This window comes from Microtus ochrogaster, linkage group LG4 (genome assembly GCF_000317375.1).
Source record: "Microtus ochrogaster isolate Prairie Vole_2 linkage group LG4, MicOch1.0, whole genome shotgun sequence".
Classification (NCBI taxonomy): Eukaryota; Metazoa; Chordata; class Mammalia; order Rodentia; family Cricetidae; genus Microtus; species Microtus ochrogaster.
In genome coordinates, this window is record NC_022030.1 from 57,031,806 (window position 1) to 57,053,276 (window position 21,471).

At 53.2% G+C, this 21,471-nt stretch overlaps 1 protein-coding gene across 10 annotated transcripts in view; it reads left to right on the forward strand.

Annotated features, from left to right (window-relative positions):
- Tns1 (tensin 1) overlaps nt 1–21,471 on the forward strand; it is a 230,526-nt gene that overhangs the window by 117,571 nt on the left and 91,484 nt on the right. For all 10 annotated transcript variants that reach the window (XM_026786501.1, XM_026786500.1, XM_013351702.2 and 7 more), the window contains 4 exons: nt 1,175–1,216; nt 12,981–13,022; nt 14,256–14,306; nt 19,508–19,557. In XM_026786501.1, coding sequence (XP_026642302.1) covers nt 1,175–1,216; nt 12,981–13,022; nt 14,256–14,306; nt 19,508–19,557 — 185 coding nt within the window. The remainder of the gene's footprint in view (nt 1–1,174; nt 1,217–12,980; nt 13,023–14,255; nt 14,307–19,507; nt 19,558–21,471) is intronic.

Here is a 21,471-nt window from a genome sequence, read left to right on the forward strand (position 1 = left end):
ATTGATCAGGATGACCATAGAGAGGTCTGAAGACCGTCTCTCTCCTCTCCATCTTGGCTCCCACTCTGGGTCTGGTTCTAAAACATTCACCCTGAGTCCTATGCCCATGTGAATCCAGAACTGGGCTTTGGGCTCTTTCTGCACCCCCGTTCTCCTACAGGGAGCACCATGAATAATCAGAGCTCTTCACACCAAATCTTGGGACCCAGATTGCCCGGGTTTAACTCCCAGCCTCACCTGTGCTGTGTGACTTTGGGTAAACTGCTTACCTTGTCTTGCCTCAACTCCTCCTGGGGAGGTAACAGTAGAGTCTGCCTTTCTGGTTGTTGAAAGGGCAAAGCACTTTATTTAGCAGTGTGCCTGCTGAGTGGTACCAGCTCTGCACATGAGATGGGGTTGCCTACCGTTTGGAGAGGCAGTTGCCTCTTCAGCCACAGTCTGCTTCTCTGTAGGCCTCTGGCCTGGTGCTTGGGTGAGGAGTCAGAGCCAAGTTTGAGGACTGAGATCCAAGAAAAATGTGTTGGCTGGAGAAAGGAATGTACTGGCCTCTGACACGTGCCCTGCTAATTGTCAGGGTGGTGTGGCCATTGAGCCCTCCTTCCTCTCTCCCTCCTAGAGGCCAAGTTGCCATGACCTTGGCTCAGAGAAGGATGAGGATGATCTGATAATGACAGTCCCCTTCCTAGTGGGTGCTACCTCCCCCCAAAGTGCTCTGTGCAATCCCTGGAAGATCTGGCCATTCCCAGCCTGGGGGAGCCCCCCTCAGCTCTGACTTGGGGTCAGCCACTGGCTATGGGGAAAGATGGAGGGATGGGATTTTACTTTCCTACAGGTCTAAAGCATGCTTTTCAAGTATTTTAAATCCATCTTTCTATACTGTAGAGGAATCGAGGAGGGGGTGGGGGGAAGCTTTATGGTTATGGTAGGATTCAGGGTATACTTACTGCCATGCTGACCTCCAGGTAGGCGTGTTATGTTTTACAGGATTTGACCTGTGGAGGGGCATTTTATGTTTGTTGTCTGGTCTAAATCTTTGTGGGTAGCCTTCTGAAGAGCTCTCTCTGTGCCTCATGGAAGGCTACCCCCTAGGGGTTGGGGTAAGAGTGGGCTCAGGTGGCCCAGGGGCTGCTGGGACAGATGCTAACAGCGACATATTTTTTTACCTCTCTCCCAGGTGGCTGCCCCTTGTGTTCCTCCATCCAGCCATGAACTGGTGGTGAGTGACAGCCTTTCTTTCTCCTTCCAGTCTCTTGCATGTTGGGAGCTGGGTTTGTGGGGTGGAGTGGGTTGAGGGCTTGGGGCTGAGGCTGGTGGGAGGAAATGAGTCATGAGGTCCCTCCTGACGTGCTGCAGGGCCTGCTCTGTGTGTCTGGAGATTTGAGGTCCTTGGGAAAACCCATAAAAGGCCATCTTGTATGTCCCCAGGCCTGGCTAGGTTACTGTTGTTCTAGGGCCTGGAGTACTAGGGTGTTCTGTGGTATCTCCTTCCACCCTCCTGACTGAAGGTCTTGTACCCTTCAGCAGGAGGCAGGGGCATAGATGGTGTTTCCCGGAGTCCACCTACAAGGTGGTGGCCTCTGCTCCTCTCCTCAGCTTTGCTATGTCCCCGTGACTCTGTTTTTCTGCTTTTATGGCCCTCATCTCCCTCATCCCTGTCATGTTTCCAGAACAGTTCGGACAGGGGCAGGACCTCTGTGAGTTGTGGTCTGTGGAGCTGGCCCGCTGCAGACTGATTCCAGCTGGGCTGACGTGTTGGCCGGGCTTCCTGCTTCCTTAGCCTCTCCAGGTCCCATTCCACTGCATTCTGGGGGCAGGTTGGGTCTGGAGACTGCAGAAGGGCTGTGTGTGTGTGTGTGTGTGTGTGTGTGTGTGTGTGTGTGTGTGTGTAAGAGAGAGACACGAGGAGAGAGACAGAGAAGGATTGTGCAGAGGGACTCGAGGTGGGCCATACCGGCTGGGCTGGTATGGAACATCCGTGGTGGTACCAGTGTTTGCGGGGGTTGTAGGGGGAGTCTGAGTCTGCTTGTTGGTATCCTTCACAGAAGCGTGATCACTTGCTCTGCCTAGATGTGGAACACACAGCCATGGCATATAGTTTTCATTTGCTTCAGCCCTCACTTGCCCGTAACTGTAACCTGGTCGCTTCTTTCTCTCTGTATCTTGGATTTCTGATGCACGTGGGCTCTCAGATTCCTGGCCCCCTGTCACTCTGCTGTATACTAAGGCCATGGGCAGACCAGCTACAGAGACCTGACTCCCTAGGTGAGACTCTCCTAGACGTCAGGTACCCCACTGGAGCCTCCAGATGTGGGGTGTTACTTTCACAGATCCCTGTCGCAATAGCAGGGTAGGGGTGGAGCTATGAATGAGGCCAGAGTAGTCTGGCTAGAAACCCCTCCAGGGTCACAAAGGCATGCCATGTGCCAGAGGAGGATGGTTGGGAGAGAATATGATGACTGTTGTCATTTCTACTGAGCTGCTACCTTAGGGCTAAGAACAGAATGTCCTTGGCTGCCCAGGAAGGCTGAGGGTCCAGGGTTTAGGGACCACGAGGCAGGGGCTGGCATCTGGCTCGTGGGTTTTGTTTACAGAGGCAAGGTCCAAGGTTAGGACAGAAGGGCCTAGGATGGTGCTCCTACTGGGAGGGCTGCCTGCCTTTGAAGGGCACATGTGCCAGGTCGGCCTTCTTCCTGACTCCGTGCTGTGCTCACCCGCATAGTGGAGCAGCCTTGCAGGACTTTGGGTGAGCCGCCTCCTGGTGAGGCTGGGGCCTGAAGGTGGTGATGGTCCTCAGAATCCACTTCCCCCAGCAGTAAGAAAAAAATCAAGGAGTTCCACTCCTTCCTTTGGGTCCCAGCACCCCATTCCCAGATCTTTATTCCTCTCCTATTTTTTGTTCCCTACCTTCTTGGCTTCAATTGAATGACCCCCTCTTTCTTTAGTTGCCCTTTCCCAGAGCAGGAGCTACTAACAGTACCTACTTCACGAAGTTGTCAAAAGAAAAAAACATCAGACTAATCCACCTAATGATATATATCCAAAGAATCCGAAGTCTGTCACCTCTGGAGCAAACCCTTAGCCTCTTCCACAGATGCCTTCCTCTCCCAGTTCATCTCTTTTGCCCTCACCTTGTTTTTGCACCCAGCGTTTATCTTGCTGAGCCTTAAACATATCAGACACTGTGCTACCTCCAGGGACATGGCTCCTTCTCTTGCCTCTGCCTTGAATGCTCTTCTGACAGACACGCCTCCTCACCGGTCAGCATTTCCCTTCCCCCAGGAATCTCACCTCCCTCCCTTCTTCCCTTGCTCCGTGGTGCTTGTGGCCTCTTCCACCCTCTGCACCTTACTTATTTGTCTTTATCTTGACTGAGGGGGTTCCGCCCACACCAGCGTGTGAGTTCCAGGACAGGGACTTTTATCTTCCTGGCATTCGGTAGACATTCACACACATGTGCCGGGCACAGATCAGGACTGTGATAGCTGGCGGTGAGGTAGGTGGGTCCTCCTGTGGCCCTGCGTTCCCTGATGCCTGTGGTGAGTTCAGGACATGGGTCTGGGGCAAGCCACTGCACTCAATGGGAGGCCCTGTGCTGCCCTGCCAGTGGGAAAGCGGCCCAGGAGACACAAGGAGAAAGTTTGGCTCCCCCAGTGCGCTCAGCACCTGCTTCCTCACCGTGGGTGAGGCAAGTGCTTTGGGCAGGCTCCTAAGAGGGAGGAAAGGGTGGGTTCAGGGCTTTCCTTCCTTTTCCCTCCAGTGCCAGCCTTCCAGCCGCTGTAGGGCACTGTCTGACTGCCTTGTTTTACTGTTTCCCAACTTGGTGTGTCCCGTTCATCTGTCTGACTATGGCATGTTCTGGCCTTGGTTTGTCTCTGCTTCCGCAAGGTTTTTTTTTTTTTTTTAACTGACCTTGGATGAATCCTAACCACCCTTCCCCTGATTCAGACCCAGATTTTCTGCCCAGCTTTAGGCCCTGCTGGCCAAACATATTTTCCAGCCTGTGCCCGGGCCAGTGAGGGCCGAGTGGTTTAATCTTCAACTCAGGTTTTCATCTTACTCAACAGATGTTGCCCAAGGGATTGGGAGAAAGAGTTTGGGGGTTGCCCCCTCTGATGGGGCTCTAGGGGCAGGATGGAGTTAGGATGCTTGCCCTGGTCGCTCCTGATGCGTGCAAAGAGCTGAAGCAGCTGTTCTCTGGTCCCGAAACAGAAGAGTTTGAGGAATTTCCCGATGATGATGGCCCTGTGCGTTGCCCACTAAGGCACTTCGTGTTGGGGCCTCTGTACGTGAGAACTGGCACCCAGAGACCTGAGTGGGGTGGCTATGAAAGCATCTGAGGCTACGTAGTCTGTACACAAGGGCTTGTACCCTAGACACCTGGGTCACTAGAGACACAGCTTCCCTTGCCATCGTCAGCCTCACAGCAGGGGGTTGGGAAGTCCTATAGAGTGACCTGGAGGTCAGGTTGGGGTGAGAGTTGGGGAACTGGGGAGTTAGAATACTTAAGGGCACGTGGTTTCTGCAATAACAACATAGCAGTCTCCCCCCTCCCAATTTGAGGTTTTACTTTCCCGGGTTTCAGTTACCCGATGTCAACTGAGGTCCAAAAACATTGAGTGGAAAATTACAGAAATAAACAATTCATCCACTTTAAAGTGTGTGTTGTTTCGAGCAGTGGAATGAAACCTGGGGGTGTCTGTCCACTCGTGCCCAGTGAGGAGCTGCTGGATGAGTCAGCCGCGGCTTCTGCCCCCAGATGGACCGTCATGGTGTCATAGTGTGGGATTCAAAGTCACTGTTACTTACTGAACAATATCTCCAGAGTACAAGAATGTCAAAGCTGGCCAACCAGGCAGGGCTACGGGAAGCCACGAGCTGCTTCCTCTGTATGAGGAGCGTTTTCTCCACATATGTATAGGATTTTATTATAGCTGTCATTTTGAACAGCTGCTGGAATCTTGGGATTGCCTCGAGGGAGAGGGGCCACGGCAATGGTAACAGTGAACTGCTCACACGTTGTCTAGTTTTGGATGTGGGTGCAGGAAAGAGATGCTGTGCCTTGCTTCAGTGTGGCTGATGTGAAGCCACAACTCAGTGGTGAGAGTGAGCTTTCCCTCCATCAGCTTATAGCAGAAGCTATAAGCTTCTCAGGCATAAACAGTGACAAATGTCACTGTCACTTACACAGTTCCTCCAGTTTTCAAGGCCTTCTCCATGGCTCAGGGCAGCTGGGAGGCACCTGGGCAGCCTGTGTCCATCCTGGAGAGGCGAGCGGGGCCGCGTATAGTGGTTAGATTGGGGCTCAGGAAGCTGGCTGCCTTGCTCATAGGTGCAAAGCTGGTGGTAGCAGGATGAACTTAGAAGGGTACTCTGGTCTGATTCCTTGGGGGCTTCTCATGGTCCCTAGTGTCTCTGTTGGCTAGTGGGCTGGGACTGCACCCACCCATGACTGTGCACGCAGGGTCTGTGACAGCCATTGTGCCTACATGCAGAGTTCTTTTTAAAGTTGGTTTGCTTTCTTTTTCGCTTGGTGGGGAGCCTAGAGTCTTGTGCATGAGAGGTAAGCACTACCAAGCCATACTTCCAGCCCAGTGATGTTCTTTTCTGCTGAAGTTGCCAGGTCTTATAGAGATCTTAAGTTTTTTGGAAAAGATTATTTTTATTTATATGTGTATATGTATGTAGTGTGTGTGTGTGTGTGTGTGTGTGTGTGTGTGTGTGTATGTGTGTGTGCAGGTACCTGCCTGACTAGAAGAGGGCACTCGAGTCCTTGGAGACAGGGTTGCAGATGTCTGCGAGCTGCCTGATGTGGGTGTTAGGGGCTGAATTCCAGTCCTCTGGAAGAGCAGTTGCTCTTAGTTGCTATTCTACTGCCCTGACAAGATACCATGACCAAGGCAACTTATTAAAGAAAGCGTTTAATTAGGGCTGTGGTTCCAGAGGGCTAGAGCCTGTGGCCATCGTGGAAGGAAGCGTTGTGGCAGGCAGGAAGGTGCAGCGCTCTAGTAGTAGCTGAGAGTTTACATCTGATCTACAAGCACAAGCAGAGAGAGAGGAAGAAGGAAGAAGAGGTGGAAGAAGGAGGAGGAAGAGGAAGGGGAGGAAGGAAGGGAGAGATAGAGGGAGGAAGACTTGGATTTTTATATCTAAAAGCCCACCTCTGGCCACACACCTTCTCCAAAGAGAGCAGATATCCTAATCTTCCCAAACAGTTCCACCCACTGGGAACCAAGCATGCAAATATATGTGCCTACGAGAGCCATTCTCTTTCATCCAAATACCACAAACAGCGATTGCTCTAAATTGCTGAGCCATCTCTCCAGCCTGGACCCAAAGATTTTAAAGTGCTGTACAAAGGACCCCCGTCATAGGATCTGGAGGCAGCAGGCATCCGGTTGCCTCCTGTTAGAAGAGAGTAGCATGAAACTGGGCATAGTGGTACATGCCTGTAATCCCAGTACTCAGGAGGTGGAAGCAAGAAGATCAGAGGGTCAAGGTCATTCTCAGCTACATAGAGCTTGAGGCCAGCCTGATCTATGGTGCAATTTTGTGGTTTTATTTTTGTTTGTTTTTAGACTAACTGTTAGAAAAGAAGAGGAGGAGGAGGAGGAGGAGGAGGAGGAGGAGAGCTGGTATGGGAAAACTGGAGGACCAGCTTTTCTCCCCTCCGTCAAGGGCTGTGACAGGGAAATGCTTTACAGATCTGATGAAACTAATCCCAGGGTGCTGAGAGGGGCATGGCTGTCCATTTTTTAGAAAATTCTGGAAAATGGAGTCATGCCAGGAGGCAAGTTTGATCTGAGGCTGACCTTGAAAGGGAGGGAGCCTGTGGGCCTGAGCTTCCAAAAGACCCCAAACAGGGTAAGGGGTTGTACAGCTCAGTCGAGCACAGCAGAAGGACCAGGTGCATGAGGTCTTACTTGGGAGGCTTGGTCTTGTTTTCTATTGCTCCCCAAGTAGCTCTTAAGAGGTGGAAATTGTTCATGGGAGGGTGGGTTTAGGAGCCAGGAAAAGGTTTCAAACATCAAACATGGCCCATCGGGGCTGTTTTGGGGGTGGGGACTGATGTCTTCTGCTGGAGCCCTTCATTAATCACTCATACCTATTGGGTGTGGGGTGCCAGCTACGAGCCTCCTCAGGCTCTTCACTCAGGGCAGGCAAGGAACATGCTCTCCAGAGGTCAGAGGTCAAAGCCTCTTTTGACCACCATTGTGAGAGGCTCAGTAGGATGCAGGATCCTGCCCTCAGCAGCCTGATGTTTGGGGCAGAACTGTGCTCAGGGGCTATAAGCCTGGGCTGGGCTGCCAGGCCAGGATGCATAGGGTTGCCAGGTCAGGAGGCAAGGCAGAGGTGCATACCATAGGCTGCACCAGTGGCCAACTCTAGGCTCTCGCTAGGGGGAGCCTTGGGGTTCAGGGGAATAAGTTAATCTGCTTGTGCAAAACCTTGGAAAGCTTGCCTCTTTTGTCAGGGCTGGTTTGGGGGAAGGAATAGAGAGGGCTCTAGAAGGTGGGCAGGGCTAAATGCATGCCTTGGTACACATTGTAGAAACAGGCAAACAAGTATGGCATACATGTTGGCCGGCATGCTCTTGCTGGGGGAACAGGATATTACCTGTATATATTACTTGTATATCACCTGGGTCCAGACATCCACTTGGTGGCCCTGGCTGGCAGGTGGGGAGTGGTGGAAGATGGAGAGGAAAGGCAGGCTGGGGACAGGGAAGAGGCCTAGCTTTTGACTCTGGGGCTAGAGAGGAGTTCACGGCCCGGGTGGAGAACGGGACCTTGAGTGCTAAGCACTAAGGGCCATTATGGGTCCTTGAGCAGGCAATTGACCCAAAGCGGGCTTTTAGAAGTGGGAGTCTGCTGCCAACTGGAGGTGGCTTGGCAGGAAGGGGTGGCCATGGGATGGCAGGGGGAAGGGGCTGGGGTAGACATTAAGCAGGGGCTCCATGGGCTCTGGGCCAGATTAGCCCAGGATGTGGAGGTGGCACAGCCTTATGGCAGGCATGGCCCCCTGGGGGAGGAGAGTTCTGCTCAGAGGAACTACTCCATATTCTAACCTGGCCCTGAGCTGGGGCTGGTGAGGCTGTCCTTAGCCCGTGTTATAGTGCCAGGCCCCTCAGGGTTGGCTTGGAGGAGGGGCTGGGGACAGGAACAGACTTGCTTGGCGTTTCTCTGGGGGTGCGGAAATCAGGCATAGCTTTCCGCTTAATCACCAAGAGCCTGTTCTTTTCCCCTGATGGCCTGAGTGTGTCTAAGAGGCTGTGGCCTTGGCAGCAACTTAACCTAAACATTTAGGTCAGCGTTCCTGCCACCGGGGCCTTTTGCCTGCCCAGGGTCCCGCTTTAGCCCCAGCTGTTCCTGTGCCCACCCCATGACCTCTAGGTGCTTCAGGGTGGAGCATAGCAGGGGCGCAGATTTGGAGGGCAGACCTGGGCTCACATAGAACTGAGTATCCTCCCGGAAACTGCCAGAAGAGGAGCCAAATGCTCCTTCTTCAGCCCTTGTGACCGTGAAGTGGAATGGTGGCTCAGGAGGCCTGGGGAGCAATTGACCCACAGCTGGCTCTTAAAGCAGGCTCTGGCTTTCTCTGCCGCTCTTGCTGCCTGTAGGTTGATGTTGTTATTATTACTGTTGAGAAGATGCCCTTATGGGTGTTTTGAGTATGCAGCCCAGCTCCCCACTGTCCTACTCTGTTAAATGTCCCCAGATGCCATGCCATGGCCCCTGCCTCCCTTCACCCGACCCCATATCTACTTACGGTTCTATTTTGGGAAGAAGTGGGCCCAGAATAGTTTCCCCTGGGCCTTGGATCTGAGCAATTCCAGCCCCTTCTGGCTGTCCCTACTAGCTCCCAGGCCCTTCCCCTCCCAAGATAGGTAGTACTGGGTGACCCCACAGATCATCAGCGTGGTGGCAAATGTGATGTCATGGGGTCTTTTTGGCTCCCAAATTGCCCGGATTCCAGCCTTCCCTTGGGACAAGTGCACAGAGAGCTGGCAGGCTAGTGCTGAGGGTTTGAAGACTTCTGGACAGAATGTTCCACTGGAGGCTGAGGCTGCATTCTGTGCCCTCCCTCTTTGTCTCCGAGCCCTGGACTCAGGCTGGGGCATCCCCAAGCCCTAGCATTTCCTTCCTCTAAACAGCTGTCCACAGATACATTTTTTTTTTTACCCCAACACAGCCTCCCTGCAGGCCACTAAAGAGCCCCATGCAGGTGTCCCAACCTCCCAGTTTTCCAGGACAGGCTCACCATCCGTCACTCAGCATGGGCACAGTGAGGGAGAGGGCGTATGTATCTGGGAATACTGAAGAAAGGACCTGCAGCTTCCTTACCCACCCCGTGGTTCACAGCAGATTCAGGAAGTTCTCTCTCTCTGCAGTTGCTCCCATTTTCCAGTCTTCCTAGGGAAGTTCAGGGAAGTAATCTATTCCGACTGGTGACCCTCGGTGAGGCTCTGCTATCGCTAGGCTTTAGGGCCCCACAAATGGGTCTCTGCTGAGTGAGGCTAGGAAGACGGCTCAGTAGACGAAGTGCTTGCTGTGCAAGCATGCAGACCAGAGTTCCATCCCAGCACCGTGTCAAAGTGGGCATAGCGGTGCTCACCTGTAATTCCTGCAGTGGATGGTGACAGGAAGAGCCCCGGGGCTTGCTAGCCATCAGAGTAGTCAAATCAGTGAGGTGGAGAGAGATAGAGGGAGACATGCGATGTTAGTCTCTGGTCTCCACGCATGTGCACTTAGGTGCACACACACCTATACACACACACACAATGAGTGAGAGACTGAGGGAGCCTGTGAGGACACTAGGTAGAGCTCAAATGCCAGCTCTCTTCCTCTGGGCATTGCAGTCTTTCACTGTTCACTCGCCTCATCTGTGAGATGATAACATGCACTTCCCAGGATGCTGGGAGGTCTGGGAGGGAAGCAGCAGAACCTGGTCCCCAGTCTGTTGCACATCAAGCGGCTGTTCTTGCTTTTGCCTTGGGAAAAGGTGTCTCTAGATCATGGCTGGCAGTAGTGGGAGACAGAGGAGGCAGGGTAGGGTGCAAAATGTGATGAGGCCTGGCTCTCAGAGGCAGAGGCACTGTGCAGAATGCGGTGTGTTTGTGGGGGCGGGCGCTGTGCCGCCTCCAGTTTCTAGACCTTCTCTGGCAGGCGTTTGGGACTCCTGTGTGAGGCCAGCGTTGTCCTTGTTTAGAGTCCACGTGACTCAACCTTATGTTGCTGACCTTGAGATGTCAACTGACCCCAGGAGAGGGGCAGCGAAGTGAACTCGGCACTGTGTTCTACAGGCCTGGGGCAGCTTGGTCCTGCCTTGCATCTTGTTCAAGATACTGGCATGTCTTCCGTCTGCATCTCAGTTCTGATCTGTGGATCAGGGATCAGGAGTAGGTGATGTTTCAAGGCTCTCTAGTATGTGCCTTGAGAGTGGCATGTGAGGATGTAGTGTGCATGTGTGCACAACACCCGCATGCATTAGTGTTGTATACATGTGTGCGTGTGGTTTAGCAAGGTCCTGCCCTAAAACTAAACAAAGATGAAAAGCTTTCCTGTGTCCAGGGGACCCGAGATGCTGCTGTGTTGTCAGTCAGTTCTGTGTATGACTAGGGTATCAGAGAAGGGAGCAAGGAGACCGTTCATTCCACAGAAAATTCCTGAGGGCCCACAGCATGCCAGGCACTGTTCTCTGCTCAGTGTGGGCATGGTTCATATTCCAGTGAGAGGCAGGCTCTAAGGGATGTTAGTAAACATGATATAGGGTGTTGGAGAGCAGTGTGTTCTAAGAAGAAAAATCAGGGATTAGCGAGATGGCGCAACAGTTAAGAGCGCTGCTCTTAGAGAGGACTTGGGCTCGGTTCCTAGCTCCTGGGTTCAGTTCCTAGCTCCCATGTTCAGTGATAGGTAACCCCAGTTCTAAGTGAGCTGATACCCTCTTCTGGGCTTGCACACAAGTGGTGCACATATGTACACTCTGGTGCATAGACATACATATAAAATAAATAAACACAATTTTTCCCTAAAACTAAAATCACCCAGGGAGGGTTACTGTGTATGTTTGTGTTTATGTTTGTGTGTACATGTACACATGTGTGCGTGCCTGTCTGCCTATTTGCAAGGGGACTTGCACTTGAGGTATAATCAGGGACCCACAGTTTTGAGGCTGCTACTTCTGAGTCCCCAGCTGCCCCCGAGAGTCCCTACGAGCTTCCCCATTGTGCCATGAGAGCTTGGATGGCCTTAGCTGCCTCTGCCCAGCTGGGCCCAATCCCTGCACTACCTAGACCAGGTAGTCTAGGACGGGTAGCAAGGTAGTCTAGCCTGGAGAACTAGGGTGGGATGCATGCATGCTGAGGCTGAGGTTATGAACTCTGCTGGGCAGTCTGGGTGTTTGGAAATTTTTAGCTCCTCGGGAGACATGTGGGACAGTGTGTTGAAGGCATCTGACTGCTGTCGATTCTTGCCTGTGGCTGGCCTCCAGCTGGCAAGGGGAAGGAGTGGGGGCCGAGGGGACAGCGCTCAGATGATCTCTGGCAGGAAGGGTGCGTTTCTCCCGCTCTGCTGAGGCCTGTAGTTTTGCACTAAACTTTATGGATTGGAGAAGGCTGAGCGCTGGTCTGAGAAGGACAGGGTGGGGTGGGGCTCCATGTCATGGGGGAGCTCCAGGATAAGAGGGTAGCATTAAGGGCTAGCCAGTGCTGGGAGCCAGATCCTTTTCATAGGGGGCCTTTATTCCATTCACTCAACATATAATTACTCCAGGTAGCCATGCAGGTGGGCAGCAAGAATGGGCTTATGGTCACCCTGCTAACAGCAGAGTCAGGGTGTTGGCTGGGCACTCTGGTCTTAGAGCCATTCAGGACCCTATTGGAGAAACACATTTCTGGTCCCTACAGGGTGTGATGACTTAGAAGTTCTAGGTAGGTGGGCCACCCAGTGCCAATAGCCTTTTAGGTGGTCCCGGTCCCCTCTTGGAGGGGCAGATAGAACTCTAGGGATGGTGGGGTGGTGATCTTGGCCGAAGAGTCCCCCATCCTCCTGCTACCACCCATTCACTCTTCTGGACATTTTTATTGATGGTCCACTTCTGATCCCCCTGGTTCCTGGCATGAGGGAGTTTCTACTGAGTTGATCAAAATGTCACTATGATTGCTTTGGATGAAGGTAAACCCAGAATCCAAAATCAGGGCAGTTAAGAGCAGATATGGCTCATGCAGGAGACTGGTGTTCAGTTCCCAGCATTGCTGTAGAATGGTTTGCAACCACCTGTAAATCCAGTTCTAGAGATCTGTTCCACATGTGGGTAGACACACATGCACATAATTAAAGTAATGCAAACAAATCTCAAATTCCCAAATGAACTGCGGTTGGAGGAGTGCAGTGTATAGGGACAGATCTGACCATTCCTTTAGGAGAGGAGGCCAGTGGGTACCACATGGGGTATAATCGGAGCTCCCTAGAGGAGGGAGGCCAGCAAGGCAGAGGAGAAGGCAGTGTGCAGTGTGTGTGTGTGTGCCGTAGGAACCTAGGGTGCGCCCAGCAAGTCACTGCGGAGTTGGGGCATGGGCAATATTCAGCAGGCAGGCTCTGACCCCAGGAGTTCATGCTCTAACTTCTGTCTGTTTGCTGGGGCTAACAGGCCATGGTGGTCCCTGCCTCTGTGGGTTCTTGTCCCAGACAGAACAGTGGAGGTGAAGCCCTGGCTAACCGGAACAAGAGTGCTTTGGCCTGTTGTCCTCGTTTATTGAGTGGTGTGAGGTTTGCACGGTCACCCAGTGAGGGTGGACCTGCTTGGCTCTATGACTAAGAAGATTGTGTGTCATTTTGCAAATGCTGCTTCCCTAGTTTGGGACTAGCCCAGTGATGTATTGAAGCTCGGGACCCGTGCCTTGTCACCACCCTGACTGCCAGCCTAGAAGGCAGCTGTGCCAGTATTTCTGTGACGCTCACACTATTTCTTGTTTTTGTCTCTAGCCCATCACCACGGAGAGCGTACCCAAGAATGTAGTGGATGTGGTGAGTGACAATGGGCAGAATGAGGAGGTGCTGGGAGGGAGTGGGCTGTAGGGTGCGGGAGGGGCTGGAGCCCTGAGGAAGGGGTGCTGAGGATCTTGGAAGCTGTGCTCAGCCATGGGCGAGGTTGACAGAGAGGGAGCAGGGTGGGGCTGTGGAGGAAATCAATGATTCAGGCTGTCTGCAGGAAATATGCTAAATGTCTCAGGCCTGTAAACCAGCATCCAGAAGGCTGAGGCAGGAGGGTTCCCCTCAGTTTTAGGTCAGCCTGGGCTACGTAATGAGACCCCAAACAAACAAACAAACGAGGCCCCAGGGTAACCCTCAATCAGGGGAATGTCTGTGCAAGCCTGAATACCTAAGCTCGTCCCCAGAAACAACCTGGGAAAAAAATCCCAGTGTGGTGGTGGTGGCACATGCTTGTAACCCCAGGGCTGGGGAGGTAGAGATGGGGACCCTTGGGTCTTGCTGGCTAGACAAGTCCCAGGTTAGTGAGGGGCCCTGTCTCAAATGCTAAACTTTCTTGGGAGGGTAAGAAGAGGGCAGAACCTGTCTGCTTTAGTAATACAGGTTTGCAAAGGTGATCCACATGCATGTGCACACACACATACATGCACGCACGCATGCATGCACACACGCATGCACGCACACACTCATACATGCACATGCACACATACATGCACATGCATATGCACACACACAATTCACACACTTGCACACACATATGTGCATACAAGGCACACACACACACACACACACACACTCAGACACACAAAGAGAGCATGGGAGAGACAGAATATGAGAAAACTGGGCAGACTTCCCACCAATCTTTTGGACTACAAGAGCAGAGTTTCCTTCAGGCTGTATGGAAGAGGATGAGAAGAATGTGGGGGACTCTGCAACGGGGGAAACTGAGGCTAGAAACCAAGGGGATGGAGGCAGAGGCCCTGCCTGCGGGACTTCAGGTGAAGGAGAGCCTGTCTGGTCCTCAGCTTTCTCGTCTTCAAAATGGAATAACAGTGTCTCACGGGGGTGTGCCCATAGGACAGGGTTTACCTTTCTCCGACACACCTTTGAGTGGACAAAGCAGTGTTCAAGTAACACAGCCTCCTCCCCATGCCCAGGACCTTGTGCTACCTACCCTTTCACCTTCCACCCTGACCCCAGCAGGTAGGCATTCTGGAACCTTGCACTGTTTATCTTGCCCCCTCTCTGAAGCCTCTCCTCTGCCTACAGGGGGAAGGAGACTGCAAGGGTGGAAGCTCTCCCAGAAGCCTCCAGGAGGGCGTGAGTATGAGGAAGGTGGGGCTAAGTTGACTGCTTGCAGGGGGCATGAACAGGAGTGTGTGTGTGTGTGGGGGGGGTGCCCTTAGACCTTCACTCTCTTGAAGGGAGCCTGGCTAGCTTGGCTGTTGTGTTGGGGAAAGAGAAGGCCTGTGAAGTCACTCACTGGGTTCAAGTCATTCAGTGGCCCTGGGCTTCATCACTACACCATGGTAGTTTTGGGTGGGGAGGAACAGAGGGATAGACCTGAGAGCTAGGCTTGGAAAGGGTGAGGGAAACAGGGCTCTGTAAAGGAGCCCTGGGCTCTCAAGGTTCTCCTAGATGCTGGAGACACTGTTGCCTGGAGCCAGGAGTCTTGAGAAAAGGCGAGAGCGGTGTGACTTTCCTGCTTTTCATTTAGGACCCCGGAAGAGGGTTCTCTGGTCCTGGTTCATTTTGTCTTCGGTTTTACAAGGGCAGTCAGGGGTCAAGTTCCTTAATCAGGAGGAACTCAGGCTAGGTCCCAGGAGCCCCTGATCTCTGTTGGGGCTGGCTTGTCTCTACAACTCCTGGCAGGCCCCACAGAAGACACTTCACCTTCCCCAGGCCTTTCCTGCCCTGTGCCCCATGCTGGCCCCTCCGTCCACTGCAGGCCTGGAGAGGAACAGGGAGTGGTTTTGGCGGTTGGCACAGGGGGAGCTGTTGATGGCACGAGGCCCTATCATCTGACAGCTGCCTGGCCTCTGGTAGGGAGGGCCCAGCAGGGAGGGGCTGAGCTGTAGCAGCTCCCGAGGGTGGCCCACCGACACTGCTGCACCATCTTGGGCTGCCATAGGCCCAGTAATAAGGAGTGGCGCTGTCTAGGGGCTGTGTGGACTCCTGGGTTGGGGGAAGACCCCATGGAGGTATGTGAGGATTCCTGTTCATTGGTCCTAAGGGGGCTTCCGAGAATTTAGTTTTGTGTGTGTTGCTGCAAAGGATAAACTAGCTTGAGGCACTCCTAGATATGATGGGTGCTCAATAAATATCAGCCAGTCTTACCGCCATTGTTTTAGGAGCCAGGAACTAGGCTGGGAGGTTGTATGCCTTCGTGACAAGGTGCGTGGCAGGTGCTGTGGCTCCACGTTTTAGATGAGGAAGCAGAGACTGGAGGTATCCCTTGAATGTCTCTGGATACACGTCATCCAAGACTGTTAGCCCTTGGGACGAAGTGGTAGCCTCTGAATCATTACTTTTAGTTGATGTTCTGGGAGTGTTTAGAAGTTATGTCCTAGGACTTCTGACTCTGCCTCCCTAGCCTGGGCCATGTGGAGTTCATCAACCAGAATCAATCAAGGTCAGACATCTAGAAGAGCTGTTGACCCTAGGGTGTGTTTGACCTTGGTTGTGTGGAAGAAAGAGGTGGCCACTTAGTTGTGGTCGATGGGTATCTTGTTTTAGTTTCCAGGGAAAACATTTGCTGGTATGGGATCAGCGAATCTGCAAGAGGTTGTATGTCAGGGTGGGTCAGGGGTGGTGCCTCATCGGGGAGGTAGGAGGTCAGAGAAGATGAGTCGGACCGAAGGAGTGTAAGAGGGGCAAGCAGGAGAGCAGACTCCAGAGGGGCCTGCCTGCTGCAGAGGAGCAGAAACCCACCGCCAGGCTTCCGGACATCTGTCATAGGTGGGGTGACCCAGGGCTGCCGTGCTGGTACCCTGGCTGCATAGGGGCTCCGCTGTGCGCTGGGCAGGGGAAGGGGAGGCTGGCTCAGGGCACTAGCCTGTCTGTGGGGCGCTTCCTGCTTTGGCCTCTCCAGGCGGTTTACTCCGATGGAGCTGGTGTGCAGGGAGGCTGCAGACGTGTGCAGTGTCGCACTTTGTTTTGGAAAAATCCAAGTGGTGAGCAGGAAGAGGGGGAGGAAGGGGTGTGGCTGCGGGGGCCTGTGTGGGGGGCCTCAACCAGAGGAGATGCAGGAATGAAGGGCTGGGCTCTAGCTGCCTCACTCGACCCCTGGTGTTCATTGGCAGACCCTCCTCTCACCGAGGACCCTGGGGACCTAGGTTCAGGAAGCAGTTTTTTTTTTTCCTTTTCTGTCGGGAGGTATTTTGTTTGCTTCATGGACCTGAAGGGAAAACAGGACTTCTCTCAACTTTGAGGGGCAAACCAGCCCCACTGGCGATGCAAGGTTTACGCTGCTCTTGCTGCGTGAATATGCTATGGGGAACAGAAGGTGGTGGCAAGGATGCAGCCCCAGGAGGCAGACCTGAAGCTACTCCGGAACGCCCCAGTTATGGTCAGCTCCTGCCTGCAGGGAGAACCAAGGAAAAAAGAGCTGGTGCCCGAAGCAGGAAGGATGAGGGTTAGATATGAGGAGGAACATCCTGCCAGTGAGAAAAGACACTCTTTGGGGAAGGCTGTGGGTCCCCTCTCATGAGGCCTTTCTGCCAAGGAGATACATGTTTGAGAGATGAGGATGAGGGAGACTGTTTGGTGCTTAGGGAGCTGGATCAAAAGTTCTATAATTGGTCTGTCTTAGGAGGAGCTAGTAGAAAGTTAAGAGTTTCAAGATTCCCTAGAGGGGGAAAGAATGGGATTCCAGGCAGGCAGAGAATTTATTTTCCTTTTTAAAATAAACCTTCCCCAGGGACTCCGAGTGCGGCAGGTAAAAGATTGCAGAACCCTGTGTTGTACCCATTTAACTGATGAGCATCTGAGACCAAGCCTCCATGCCTCTTACCAGGTGGATTGACAGTTATCTTTATCGTTCAGAATAAGGGTGAGACTTGGACTTCTCCACATCTCTCCCAGGTGCCTAGAACACAGCTCCAGGAAATGTTTAACCAGCGAGGGAATGTCTGCCCTGAGGGGGATACAGACCTGACTCCAGGCCTCAGTTTACCCCGCTGTTTCATAGGGGGTCACCTGGGCAGGCTGGAGCACTGGGAGGAGCGTGGTTGCTCTTGGTTACCCCTTTACTGTTCTGTGCTCACAATGCATTCACAGTCCCCGTGCAAGCCTGCTCTCGGCCAGCAAGGGTCATGTGTCCCCAAACCTTGCAGAAAACAGGAAGCCCTATTGGTGCGAGTGCAGCCCAGCCCTGTGATTCATCAGGGGTGACAGTCCAGCTGTTGGTCCCTAGCCCCTGCCCAGGATAGCTTCCCCTGTGCATCCCTGCCCCAGCCCCCCTGTGCAGAGTGCCTGGACCTTTCTTATCACCTCAGGAGGCGGCAGGGGCCAGACTCTGTTTGGGCCAAGTATTTATCTTCTAGGCTGGAGTCAGGAATGTGGAGTGTTATAACCTTGGCCAGAGGGTGGTGGGGAAGTGGACTGGAAGCCTGGTCTCTGGGTCCTGTGCATCCTTCACGGTGCCTTTGGAGGCTCCCAGCTCTGCTTAGCTCTCCAGTTCCTTCATCAGTCCTGGCTAATGGCCCATTGTCTTCCTCCAGTTCCTTGCTTGTGCCTGGCCCTGATCTTGGCCGCACCATAAGCCTTGGCTAAGTTGTGGCTTCCAGTTGTTCGAAGCAGCTGTGGTGGCTTCCTTCAAAGAGTGGCTGTAGATCTGTAGCAGATGAAACCCTAGGGGCTATTTATAGCAGGGTGGCCCTAGAGCCTGGCCCATGGCCCAGGGTCTGAGGAGAGTCAGGGCCTCCTCGTCAGAGACCAGTGCAATGGGATGGATGAAGTGTTGGCTTTTCGCATGCTTCGGGGTGGGGAGTTTTGGAACAGCCTGGCTTAGGGTTTGAAAACCAAACACCCTGGTCCCCGCCTCTCCTGCCCTAGCCTGACTCACACAACCCCAAGTCCTAGGGCAGGAAATGCTGAGAGTCTGAGAACCGTTCCTTCTGACTCCTCCTCGCACTGAGTTCTGCTGAACCCTTAGGAGCCCCACCGTGACAGGGTGGCCAGCCCTCCCTCCCGCAGCCAGGGGCCCTGACTCTGTATTCCATGGGGAGCTGGACCTCAGAGTCCAGCTGCATGTTGGGTGCAACACTCTTCACTTGGGCTCTGTGGCCACATCTGGGTCAGAGTTCGAATCCTGCTCCGTCATCAGTTTCCCAGGGATTCAGGGGTGAGTCACCATGTGTCTTATGTCCTTTTCCTTTACAGGCGGTGGTCTTGCTGCCTCCAAGGAGAGGCTGCCATTTCTTGGCTGGGAAACGTAGCTCGGTGGAGCCCAAGAATTCAGAACTGGGGTGCTCCAGTTGAAGTAGATGGTGGATGCCGAGGGGGAGGGAAGCAGGTCTTGTGTTTTTTTTTTTTCATGAGGATGGACGATTGTCCCTTTTCTTCCAGGAACTTCTCTTTCAGTTCTTCTTAGTGAGAGAGTGACATTTAAAGTGACAGCTGCCATTGACCAAGCGTCAAACATCCAGCGAGGAGGCTCTCAGCATGTTCTTGTGTGTTTGTTGTTTGGTTTTTGATTTTTGCTTGCCCATAATGAACCATTGAGGGCTGGCCTGTCCTCCTGTGACATCCTGACGACATTTGCCCAGGTTCAGTGGGCTGAGCATCTCCCATGCTGCTCAGCAGGATGCTGGAGCCTAGTGCTGCAGTCTGTGTGGCTTGACACCTTGTCGTGAATGTCACTCGGCTGCCCTGAAAAGTTGGCGTCACCAACTTGGGTCTGTTTGCCTAATTTTGTACATCAATACCCTGGATTGGTGTGGGTGGGACAAGATAGAGACATGGAGCCTTAGACATGAAGGGCCTTGGATGCCCGTTGCAAATCACACACCTGCTGCTCTGTCTTAAGCTTTGCACAGATTCAGAGGCTCAGTGTTGTGGCTTTGGAGGAGGGGGAGTGAGGGGCGACAGTGGCGGAGGACACAGGTTCGGAGCTAGCTGGCCCTGAGGTGGGCACTCTTCGCTTCCCCAGGGCAATGGTGGTTGCTGTGTGTGATCTCTAGCTGAGGTTGCTATTATGATGCCTGGTGATTTAGGGCGAGGTGGGTTTCTGCCAATTCAGCTGCTGTGGATACGTGTGTCCCCAGAGTGGGGGAGCCAGCCAGATGGCTCTGTCTTTATATCAGAGATTTCCTCTTTCCCCCTAACCAGGTCTCCCACAGCAGCTACTTTTGGCCTTTGGACTTTTATGGCTGGGGTGTTGGAGTGTTAGGGTGGCGGGAATGGAGCATTGGCCAAGGAGGGGGTGAGGATCTCTGTGTGGCCATGCCCTGAGCCCCTTTATGCTCCTCCCTTCCTGCTCTCCCCTCTTCTTGTAATACTGTGTCTTCTCTCTTTTCCAGGACTCCATGAGAGTTTCGCCAAGCATCCACCCGCAGCCACAGCCTGTCAGGTACACTTGGCACAGTGGGAGGATATGGGTTATGCGTATTCTCACGTCCCACCCTGAGTCCTAAGACTGATGCTGTACAGCCCTAGCGAGAGGCCTGGAGTTGGTGGCCCTTGGCTGTCAACACTGAGTTCCAGCACAGACCTCGAGGTGGACCCTATACTTCTCCACATAAGCTCATCCGTCCTTGTAATGGCACTCAAGGTCTGTGTATTGGCAACTCAGTTGCTGAGTGTCTGCAGTGACTTGTTCAAGGCACCCGCTGGCCAGAAGCAGCACTGGGGCGACTCCCATCAAGCCCCATGCTGGTTCTGACTCTGGATGAGGTCTTTGATTGTGGGGAGGACTTTGTAGAGTGATCATCCTCCGCCCAGGGAAGAGAACACACAGGGAGACTCTAAGCTTTGCCCACACCCCCACATCTCTCTACTTCACCTCCATCCTGAGGCTCCCTGGTTCCTGCCTAGAGTCCTTTGAGGACCCCTCCCATCCTCCTGTCTCTTCCTCTGCTTGCTACACTTAGAGCTGTCGTACCTATTTTGTCCAGAGCTGTGATACCAATTTTGTCCAGCTGGTGGTGCTATTCTGCTTTTGTGTCCTTCCTGGGACCCAGCCTCATAGAGGGGCCAGTAAATCAGTCCTGTCCACTACTACCCCAGGATGGCCACCTCTGACTCATTCCTGTTGCTCTCGGCTCCTCTTCTTCCTCTGCCTCTCAGAGGGAAAAGCTAGAAAGAAACGGGCTGGGTTTATGAGTTTTTCTGAGGAGGATGCAGTCCCTTCTATAGAGCCAGGACCAAAGGACTGGAGGGTCCTCAGGTTACTCTGTGTCAACATTTGGGGTAAGTGTGCAGATGGCATCTGACCCCTGGGTAGGAGTCAGAGCTCTGGCCAGCGATTGCTAAGATACGATAGGGATAAGGAGTGATGGGGATTCAGGTCCAGTTCTAACTGGCATCTACCCTGTCATTTCATCAGAGAGAACTACCCTTGGCTACCCTCTGCCTACACACATCCAGACATCTGGGCCAGTCACAACACCTAGGCTCCTTGATATCCTGGGGCTTTTTGTCTCCAAGGCCAGAGGCCTCCCACCGCAACCCCATACTGCTATAGTATAGTGAAGGCTCGCGAAATAAAGAGTGTTGCCCACCTTGGGTGGAGAGGGAGGATGTGGTAATAGGTAATGCGGGAAGGAGGATGAGGATGAGGACGAGGTTCCCCAGTAGGCAACATGGACCCCCTCCTCTGGTGGAAAAGCGGATGCGTAAGCGGTGAGTTCCATGCTTCATCTTTTGTCCTTGGGAGAGACAGAGTTGCTGGCCCAGGGGCTCCCCATTGCTTGTAGGACCCCTAAAACTGCTGTAGCATACACCCAGCCCCCTCTCACTTCTCTGGCCTTTAGGAATGAGGGGGCCCTGGGCCAAGAATGATCTTTGCAGGGAGAGCTGGGGACAGAGTGCAGGGGTCAGCCTGCCGTAGGGAGGCTGGAATGTGCCTGGTCTCTGGCTCAGCTTGCGCCCATGTGAGCCTATCACCTGAGCTGCCTCCTTCCCCAGGGAGGTCTTCTCAGTTTGAGTGCATGGAGGTGGCCAGGGCTTTACTCCAGGATTCTGGGGAGCACTGTTCCCAGTCACTCTTTCCCTTCTGGATCCTTTTAGAGACTTCTGTAGGGCTGGAGAGATGGCTCCGCAGTTAAGAGCACTGCCTGCCCTTCCAGAAGTCCTGAGTTCAATTTCCAGCAACCACGTGGTAGCTCAGACCATCTATAATGTGTTTCTGTGCCCTCTTCTGGCATGTAGGCATACATGCAAGCAGGACACTATATACTTAATAAATAAACTCCTTCCTTCCTTCCTTCCTTCCTTCCTTCCTTCCTTCCTTCCTTCCTTCCTTCCTTCCTTCCTTCCTTCCTTC